General features: G+C 37.4%; 1 protein-coding gene across 3 annotated transcripts; it reads left to right on the top strand.

Annotated features, from left to right (window-relative positions):
* Positions 1-4,421: 4,421 nt before the first annotated feature.
* Positions 4,422-8,734, top strand: LOC148843126 (putative protein phosphatase 2C 27). Of its 3 annotated transcripts, none has more exons than XM_088958555.1 (4): positions 4,422-5,028; positions 6,442-6,639; positions 7,503-7,714; positions 7,844-8,734. In XM_088958555.1, the coding sequence occupies exons 1-4, from the start codon at positions 4,849-4,851 to the stop codon at positions 8,412-8,414; spliced, it is 1,161 nt and encodes a 386-aa protein (XP_088814681.1). In that variant the 5' UTR covers positions 4,422-4,848; the 3' UTR covers positions 8,415-8,734. The 3 variants fall into 3 exon arrangements, with proteins under 3 accessions (XP_088814681.1, XP_088814682.1, XP_088814683.1); XM_088958556.1 differs by having other exon boundaries at positions 4,563-5,028; positions 6,445-6,639; XM_088958557.1 differs by lacking the exon at positions 6,442-6,639 and having other exon boundaries at positions 4,644-5,028.
* The last annotated feature ends 2,043 nt before the right edge of the window (positions 8,735-10,777 follow it).

Here is a 10,777-nt window from a genome sequence, read left to right on the forward strand (position 1 = left end):
TGGAATCCGACGTGTATTTTCTTGAATCACCTCGGATTCCAATCAGAAGCTGACATCATTTGCTTACGTACAAAGTGTGCCTTTTTAAATATAATAAAATATTCCAATAAAAAACTAATTTGATTGAATGCATCTATTATTGTGGTCTAAGCAAAAAGACGACCTGGCAATTCATATATCACTGAATCAGAAAAAGAACAAAGCAAGATTTGGTTGGAGAACATGTACAATGCAGAGAATAGCATAAAGTGACGCAAAAGTCCAATAAGATTAAAAGGCATTTAACCTGGTTCACCTGATGCACTCTCTCTTTGGTCCTGATGGATCCCACCATGCACCATGTATCTCAGTACCAAGGTCTACATAGCATTTTAATTAAGGTTGTGTGAGCAATATAGGAAAAGTCTGACGTTGTATTCAAAATTTGACATAATCCAATCAAATTTGGATAATTTAAATGCAGTAATTGATTAAATTAATATCTGAATTAATTACAACATATGGGATTATCCAAATACCTGCTATTTATCTAATAAAATTATATTATAGATTATTTCTTTATTTTATGAAACTTATAATGATAAAGTAATTCAACTAGATTTGATTCAGATTCAGATACTTGAATTAATTGTTCGAATTCAAATATTCCAAATTTCATTCGAATTCCAATTCAAGTAGCCTTTTTAAAGATTTATCGGATATCAAGTCGAATTCAAATCATTATGCTACCTTTTTCGAATCATAATTGAACCCTTTATATTTTATTGGATTTGAATTTGGATGCCACCTGATTTGCTTTGAATTCACACTGTTTACATTCTCAGGCTATGTTTGATAAATAATACAAATACCAGTGTATACAAGTACAAGATTTAGATGTACCATATACAAAGCTTTATGATATACGTGATTTCTATTTGCACTCTTCCCAAACTGACCTTTTTCAATGTTCAAGTATGTATTTGGAACCATGAACGCAAATTCACTAAACCTTTTGTATTTGATTTGTTTGAAAAATCGAGAAAAACAATGATGAATATGTTTATATTGACACTTTATTTAGGTGTCATTAGACACCACATAAGCAATACAGTGAATAAATGCCTACTTGTTGTTAGAGGCAGCATTAAAATGAAACTGCCTACACATAAACCGAATTCTACTTTTGCAAAAAATGCTGAAATGGTACTAATACGACAGCACAGGCATCCAAACACATGCTAAATAATGGTGGATGGTGGAATTATTGACCCGAACACCCACTTGGGTCAGATAAAAAGTGAGAACCCAAATAGATCAAGAGCACGAAAAACTTGTTTTAAAAAAGCTATACGGTGCATGATTTGAAGTTTCACTTCTGTTGGATGACATGAAACCACGCTATGGGTCAAGCTGCCTCCGCTTGTAATGTTTTGTGGGCACATTGCGTGTCGCTCTGCAATCCAAGCAATTGAAACTTGAAAGCGATCCCTGCAATGTTGGCATTAGGTAAACCTAAAACAGAAAACAGAGAAACCTTTTTCTGCCCAACGCCGTGGACACAAAAAAAAAAAAAAGAAACCCATATTCGAACAAGCAAATAAATCAAGGGAGATCAAAGCAGATTTTTCTTCAAATAAAATCTCAGTGAAACAGACATTTTCCAGGGCAAAAGATGTTTTAACAAACAAAAGACAAAACTTGCATCGTTTGGTCCAATACATAAATGTGGGCAGAGATTAATCGTAGTTTTACACAGAAGTTTCTTCTGTTTCACACTGCTGTGCCTCTGTTAGTGGACAAGAGGGAAGAGGAAGAGGAGGAGGTGTGCGTCACATTCCAATGGACCAACTTTTGCCATAATTATTGTGTCGTCAAGAGTGATCAAATGGGTCGTCTGAAGGCCAAACACGTGTTGGGTTTGCATTCCTCTGAGGATCTTAAGCAATGAGAGAACAATCAAAGAATAATGTCAATGTCCGATAGAAATATCAAATATTAGGGTTTCAATTTGTGAAGATATTTGCATCTTTGGCTTGAGTGAATGGCGCAGTTTGAGTTAGACCGTTACAGACTCTGTTTTGCTGAGAGATTTTAACCTTATTCTCCTGAATTTTGTCATTACATTTGGGTGCCCTAGGTTTTAGTAAATTTGCAGTCATCCCCTCTGCTTTTAATTTTGGCCCCATTTCTCTAGATGGGTCTGCTCAGATATACCCACCATCTATTAAAAAAATCAAATTGCCTTTTGGTTGCTTCATTAGGGGAAGGTGACATCTCTCAATCAAGCATGAAATTAATTCAACAGAAATGTATTCAGTCTATGAAATTTCCATGGTCCATCACTTCAAGAAATGCCAAACTGAACTGATTAATCACCACCACACTTTTGTGCATGGGATTAGCTGTGAGCCTAGGCTGATAATTGATGAGATGGCCCACCCACCACTCAGGAGCTAGGAAGCTTCTATGCAACATGAAATACACAACCCCAAAAAACAAGAAATGCAAGTCAAGGGAAGGAGATGCGGAGAGGCTACCAAAAGACCAAGAAAAAAAATAAACATTGAAAAGAAGATACAACTATACAAAGGCCTCTTCTGCTCTGCACCTTCGCCTCTCATGGAAGCGATTCTTTTCTTTCTTCCAACTTTTGTGCGTTTTCTTTATTCCACTGGATAAGGGCAATAATGGAGTAGGATTTGGAAGCCTCCATGGGAATTGGGTCTGTCTTGGAACGCGTTATACTTTGTGGTATTTGTAAAGCAACCCTTGGATTGGTCACTTGTGCAGATATGTCCCTGCCATTATTTATTCCTTTGTCTTAGATTATATTGATTCTTTCCACAGTCTTTTGCTTTGCTTGGATTGTATGAGTTGGCTTAATACTTTTAACTGATATTATTCTCTGTGTATGTGGTTGCAACCTCCTCTAAATTGAGAGAAAAATATATCATGGACCCTAGGGTCAGTTCCATTAGTCATAAATAAAGTCTTCATTTATTACAACAAAAGAGGAAGAAGTGACCCAAGTATCAGGCTTAGAGAAGTTTATTTGGATTTTCAAGGAAGGGTCTAGTTAATCAAATAAATAGTTCCAAAGGGAATTTTCAACTATCCATCACCAAGTTTCATCTCATCATCTTCTAATCCTTTTCTCAAATATATGGGATGGGTTACCTGAATCCTATTTTGTTCTTCTGTTCTATTTGTTGTCATATTCATAAATTAGGAGTATTTAAATCATTTTTTATTATTTTAAATCTTTTTTTTTAATTCGTAGCTTTTTCAGTCAAAGTTGTAGATTTTCTAACAATAATATATATGGAGAAGTACGGATAGGGCCAATGCAGATTTCTGATTTCCACTGCAGAGCTATAAATATTCAAAAGGTAAAAAATTCTCACTTTACACTCCAATGCCCACCATCCAATTGGTATCAATTCTGAGCTAGCACCCACCCCAACTATACTTTGGTCCTAAAAATTCTGACCCTAGGTTGAACGACCATTCTCCCCATATATATATAATTTTTTCACCATGATTATTTATGGATGTGTAAATGAGGATGGACATTAACACTGGAAAGTGGAAACCATTAAAATGCTCAAACCAAGGTTTTTAAAATCAAATTGGGCAACAAACCATTCAAGGGTCCAGTCTCCGGATAGAACAACCCGAGTCAATAATTATCTGATCAAATCAACGGTTTGAAGCCTTTTGACCAAAAAGACGATTTTAAGATAAAACAGAACCGACCAAGTGACCAGTTCTCAAATTTTCTGGTCCGATGTGGTTTTGAAAACCATGACACAAAGTCTCAAATATTTATTGCATCCGGTAATTTTGATATCAACACTTTAAACCTTGATTCTAGCCCCTTTCACTTATGAGTGATTACTTCCTTCTTACCTACCACGTTTGACATGCACAATTTAATTCTATTTTAAGGAAAAAGGTTCGTCAACAAGAACTTTCTTACATGAATTAATTTATTTTTGTTATATCGAGGCGTCATGTGTCTGATCTAAACCATCCATCATATAGGAACCCACTAGATCGGCAACATGTTCAATCCCTCTAAACATCTGTTTTTTGAACGCGTAATAATCAGTTTTGGGTTGAATTTTTTTTCCCATGAATGGAAAGTGGTAAGAGGAACTCCTGACCTCCAGACTTCAACCAAAATAAATTCTAACACTGCAGACTAGTTTGTCACATGTAAGAAGATTCTTTGTCATTAGCTGACCAAACAACCCCACTACCAAATTGTCAAATCCAAGCCCTTCTTTACATGGAATTAATTATTTAAGAACAAATATTTAACAAGTAAAAGTAGGTAAAAGAATCCAACCAGGTTCGACCCAAACTTAGAAATTTGTCCAGTTACAGACTTACAGCTCTTCCTTACAAAACTTTGGATGCCCATATTAGAGTGCCGACAACCATTCGGCCTACCCATTAATCAACTTAAAAAGCGTAGACAGTAGAAAGTGGGGAAGTTGTAATTAGAGATTAACAGAAATAATTAGACAAAGATGAACTAATGAGTAAATTGTGAGAGACATGGAGCGGTAAAAGTTGGTTGTTTTAACATTGAACAAAGACGTCCTTATAGCCAGTGTTACCGACATTTTAAAAAGATCTCAAATAACCCCACCAGTGATTCAGACCACGCTCTCTTAGAAAAATCTAGACTTTAGCCTCTCTGTCTTTCTGCTTAAAAACTAGTTTCTATCCTCAATTTCCCTTCTCACCTCGTAAGACTGCCCAGATATTCTTAGAATCTTCTTTCTTCAAATTATTTCTGATTCCTCTCTCTCTCTCTGTCTCTCTGTAAACCTCTGGGCTTTGAGCCCCCCAGAAAGAATGTGTTTGCAGGACGCAGAACAAGTAGGGGAGACTATGGAAAATTTTGGTCTTTGTGAACAAGAGAAGTCATGGCCTGTGCATTCAGGATTCTTAAACACCCATGTTGAGAATTGGGAAGAAAAATCACCAAAAAGTATTCCTGATCGGATTTCTTTAGAAACCGCCAATTCCACTCCTGTAAGGATTTTTGTTTCTTCTTATCTTCACCTCAGAGCAATGATTTTTTTTTTTCTCTCTGATTTCGAGGTTAATCATTTCTTCTTAATTTTCTTCTAAGAGATTTTATTAAAAAACCTATTTGGTTTCTGGGTTTTAGCTTATTAAGCTTTTTCATTTTAATTTCACAGTAGCTTTTTTCTGTTGATTTCCTCTATTATGAAATTCTTTCTAAAGAGGGCATCTGTTTTATTTTTTATATGAATGGAACATCAGTTTTCAATGTCAATGCAATATGCTTCTTCCTCTGTGACTTTATTTTTCTGAATGGTGCTAGTCCATGTTATCTTTATCTGTTTTATGGGCTGTCTGTTTATGCTTATTTCCACATGATCACTTTTCTTTCAGCCTCTTTTTGCGCATGCACTTTTCCTCCTGATTGGGTTTTGTTTCTTCTTTCAATTCGGCATGTCTAGTTGATGATTGAAGCTCTCTTTTGCAGAACCTAACGATGGACAATATGCTTTGAACTTCTCAGAAATTGAGTTTTATGTATTTCTTCCTGTTGATTTCATCTGCCCATGAATCCATGATTTCCTTCTTCTCATTTTCATTTTATTAAAAAAATATTTTCTGAGTACTTTTGTCTTCGCAAATATGTGGATTTTCGTTTTTCTTGCTCACTTCCTTCTCTCTATCTTTGCATTCTCGTCTGTCTCTCTAACACTGATAAGATGACTGGAATAGCTGATAGTTTTCTTAATTGATTTTTATGACTACCTTTTGTTCCATATCTTAATTTTTCATTGGGTTATTTGTTTCAAGTTCCTATAAGTACTACCTTGGTTCTATCTTCTTTTTTCTCAGTGGAGTTTTCCTCCATATGGTGATTCAGTTTTTGGAATGAAATGAAACACTTCCAATAGATTTCTTTTTTTTTTCATTTGTAAGAATGAGACAGTGATCTTTGATTTCCTTTTTGATTCAATCCAAATCATGTTTTGCTCAAAAAATATCACTCAACAATACCTTAATCCTTTCTGGGGTTCCCCATTTCTTATCTATTGGTCATTCTTCTGTGTTTTTTTATCTAATTTTAGTAGAAAAACCTTCATATCAGTCTGTCAGTCTGTTGAAGTGATGTTGTGACTCTGGGTGTAACATGCTTTACTCAACAATACCTTTTCTGGGATTTTCCCATTTCTTATCTATTGGTCATTCTTCTGTTTTTCTTTTTAATTTAATTTTGGTAGAACCTTCCTATCAGTCTGTCAGTCTGATGAATTGATGTTGTGACATTGTGGCCCTTGTGGGTATAGCATGCTTTAATCAAAAAACATTTCTCTTACTCAAAAATACCTTAATCCTTTCTGGGGTTTCCCCATAAAGGATACCCATATATGATGAAGTGATGCTGTGACATTGTGGGTGTAGCAGCTGGAAAGCATTTGTGAGAACACAGTGGTCGTCGCAGACAGTAAACAAAACCACTTTGTCCCCACTATTCGTTCAGGAGACTGGTCTGATATCGGTGGTCGTGAGTACATGGAGGATACCCATATATGCATTTCTGACCTGGCTAAGAAGTTCGGTTACAATGTACTTGATGGAGGGGCTATTTCCTTCTTTGGTGTAAGTTCTTTTTTCCTACTCAATTGAATGAGTTGCATTCTCCAACTCTCCATGTAAGTTTCTTTTTCTGGACCCTTATTAAAACACAAGCAATGGTCCATTATTTAGATGAACTACTTCAAAGAGAAAAAAATTGTTAACAATAATTTGCACAAAGAAAATAGGAAGCGAAAAATACAGTGGAGAGCAGAAAATAGAATGCACTGTTCATCCATTGAGGTCAATAATATGAGAGTTAATAGTGCTCTGGTGAAATGCCCAGTACTCTCAAGATGTGTGGGCACATGTGGAGGGAGGGAGATCTATTTCTCTGAAGTCTTGATTATGGTTTCGTTCTGATTCCTTTGGTGTGCAATTTGTGTGAATATATATATATATATATATATATATATATATATATATATATATTGGTGAATATGTGATTCCTAATTTGGCTACATTGCTTACCAACCCCAATTCTCATTCTATGGGTGTTTTAAGGTAACTATGTTCATGTCAGAAATGAGTGTTATGATCATCGATTGTTTGAACTTGCTTATAGATGGTTTTCATCTCTCTTCAAATTCTTACCAAAAGATGTGGTTATCGGATAACCGGTTAATGAACTTTTTGACTTCCTTCTATTCATCTTTTTGATAAAAATGAAAAAAAAAAAATTCTTATGATCCCTGCATGAAATACGGGACCTGGATACACATCCATGTAGTTTTGAATCAACCAAAACATTTGCAGTTTCTTTGCTCATTCGAATAAAACAGAAATCTGAAGGAATCAAAGTGTCAAAATCAAATTTTAGTAAGCATATGACACTTACAGAAGCTCATACCAGAGTGAAATATCTAAGAACACTCATATTCTCACAGGTTTTTGATGGACATGGAGGAAGGGGTGCTGCACATTTTGTCCGTGATAATTTGCCAAGAGTCATTGTTGAAGATGCTGATTTCCCCTTGGAGCTTGAGAAAGTGGTCACAAGGTCATATATGGAGACAGATGTTGCATTTGCAAGGAAGTGTTCTGTTCAGTCTACCCTGGCTTCCGGCACAACTGCACTCACTGCTATGATATTTGGGAGGTAGGTCTCCCATAAATCACTACTAGTTGGACATTTCTTTAATGCTCTCTGTATGTATTAAATTTGATAGCATTGGTATAGAGACTAAATAATTTCAATTTACTTACTATTCTGATATTGTCTGGACAGATCTCTGCTAGTAGCAAATGCTGGGGATTGCCGTGCTGTGCTGTCTCGGCGTGGAGTGGCAATAGAAATGTCAAAGGACCATAGACCTTGCTGTACAAAGGAAAGAATGCGCATCGAAGCCCTAGGTGGATACATAGATGATGGTTATTTGAATGGCCAACTGGGTGTAACTCGAGCTCTTGGTAACTGGCATATCGAAGGTATGAAGGAAATAGGCGAACAAGGTGGGCCTTTGAGTGCTGAACCAGAATTGAAATTGATAACACTCACTAGAGAGGATGAATTTTTGATCATTGGAAGCGATGGAATTTGGGATGTATTTTCAAATCAAAATGCTGTAGACTTCGCAAGGAGGAGACTCCAGGAGCACAATGATGTGAAGCTGTGCTGCAAGGAAATGGTTGAAGAGGCAATCACCCGTGGGGCAGATGACAATCTGACAATTGTAATGGTGTGCTTTCACTCAGATCCTCCTCCCCAAGTTGTGGTGCAAAAGGCTAAAGTTAGAAGGAGCATATCAGCAGAGGGGCTGCAAAGTATTAGATGCCACCTTTTACAGGGAGATAGCTAGGTAATGGGTAGCAGCTAATTAATTGGTTAGGGTTGGTTTGTGCATAATTCTTACAGAAGTAAGATCTTCTACTTATCATTCCTGTTCTGGGTCTGGGGGAGAATTGCAGCCTATTCACAGGTGACTTTTGATTCACAAGGAGGATTGATACTGCAATCCTTAATTTGTAAATACTGTCTGTACAAATAAGATGTTATATTTTTCCCTCCACAAAGAGAAGATTTTGTTCTTCTCAAACAATTTTTGCTGTAATAATGACTGGCTTGATGTTTTCGTTAGACAAGTTTTGCATCAAGTCATAATGCAATCCTTTGTGAAAAGCCTGTTATTCTCATGGAAGAAGCAAACCAGAAAATTCTGCCTACTGGACATTGCCCATTTAGCACTAACCCATTTTCTGAAACCCCTTTTAGAAATTAGGCGAAAAACATGAGAAATTATGTGAAATGTGAATATCCATAGTCTTTCTGAGGATGCTGGCCCCACTGGGTCTCAGTTGATACCAACATAACGAGACAAAGCAAATGTATGTCATAGTCACTGAATTGAAGTGCTGCTTGAGACGGACAATAGATCATCTGATTGTGCTTTTGGAAACTTGAACGGATTTAGACAGTTTCAATCATGTGTTTTGCTCTTTTATGCAAGCAATAATTATTACTTGTTGAGCTTATATAAGGTAACGTGAGAGAGAATCTTGCAGGCCAATGCCAAGCTTCAGAGCTCACAAGGGGTGATGGGGCTTTTTTTGTAAGCGACGTCAGCACCGCATGAGGTCTACAAAGTTCAAACACCACCTGGGCAATGGTGACTGAACAGCCAGATACAGTTTTGGCAGGCTATCAATGACACAGAAAATCAAAGAATCATGATCAAGCCCATGTGAGCTACTGAGCTTATTATCATTCAAATCTTGTCTATAAACCAGATCACCCCTTTTCATGATTTTACAAGGCAAAATCTTCCAATAAGATCGAAGTGTTTTTCCTTGTGGTTTTTGTATTACCAGCTTGCTTCAAGTTTTCAGCCATGAACGAACTTATGATGATGATCATTGTTATGGGCCCGAGCATAGAATCGCGTCACGGGTCATTCCACGGCAGGAATCTCTGATCTTTTCTTGTCTTTGGCCTTGTGTACAGGTCCTATTTTGACTATCTAGTGGGTGATTTGTCCAAAAGATCACCTAACTCTCATTTACTCTCTTTCTTGACTGAATATTCGATATTCTCATTCAATAATGGCGTCTCTTTAAATAGGAGATTACAAGAGGAGGGTTCCTTGTTGAATTCGGCTAGGTTAGTCCTAAACGGTCTCAAACTCCTACTTCTAATTAGACTACTTACTTTTAATGGTACTATAATTCCTTCTAAGGGTAGGGGACAAGATAAGGGAGGATGGGATAAGGGATAAGGTGGGCTGGCGGCGAGTTCTCTTGACGTGTCCAAATAAGGGTGGGCCCACCCCTATGAGCTATCGTGTGGGCCCCACTCTGTTGCTGCTGCTGGGTGCGTGTGCGCAGTGCCGCTGCCGCGCAGTGCGTGCACGCGGCTCATGGTGCCACTGCCATGCGGTGCCGGGCGTATACGCGCTGCTGCCTCTGCTGCTGCCGTGTGGTGTGGGTGCTCATAACAATGATAGGGTATAAATAAAGGCATGTCCTATCTGAGACTAGTCGCATGGTCTCCCCCGTTAATTCGAACCCTGTAGGGAGAGAGAGAGAGGTTCGGATAATGGTCTCTGCCATTGCTTTGTGTAGTCATTCGATCCTTAACTGACAAGGGGAAGTGATGCAACAAGTTTGATGCATTTCAGCAGTGAGCTCGAAATTGTCATTGACAAAATTTGCTGGAGATAACTTGCAACAAAGAAGCCTTAAAACAAAAACTAAGTATATGCCCGTGTGGTTTTTGTATTTTGAAACTCAGTCTACATGGATCAAGTAGGATTTTAACAGAATTGAGCAGGGATTTTTTCTGTTCTTTTTTTTTTTTAAAGGTGGTACTCATTTTCATTAGATATTGAGTAGAAAAAGGCTGTAAATGGAGAGAGATTTCCGTTACAGCCGACTACAAAGAAACATAAAGACACAATACAAAGAAAAGCATCAACCAGTAAAGGTATCATCCCACAAAAGAGAACCCTAGTGATCAGTGAATTGCTGGCAGAGGCCCACTTTACAACAGTTCTCGACCTGGCCATAGAACTTCTAGCTGGGCAGGAAACATCTTCAAAAATTTGGCTGTTCCCTTCCCTCCAGATGCACCAACAGATTGCTAAAGGAACTATATTTCAGAGCTCTCCTTCAAATGAAAGCTTGTATTCTCCAAGTAGAAAACAGGAGCTCAACATCAGGAAGGTGG

This window comes from Nelumbo lutea, chromosome 8 (assembly GCF_056320005.1).
Source record: "Nelumbo lutea isolate HS-2025 chromosome 8, American lotus-T2T, whole genome shotgun sequence".
Taxonomy (NCBI): Eukaryota; Viridiplantae; Streptophyta; class Magnoliopsida; order Proteales; family Nelumbonaceae; genus Nelumbo; species Nelumbo lutea.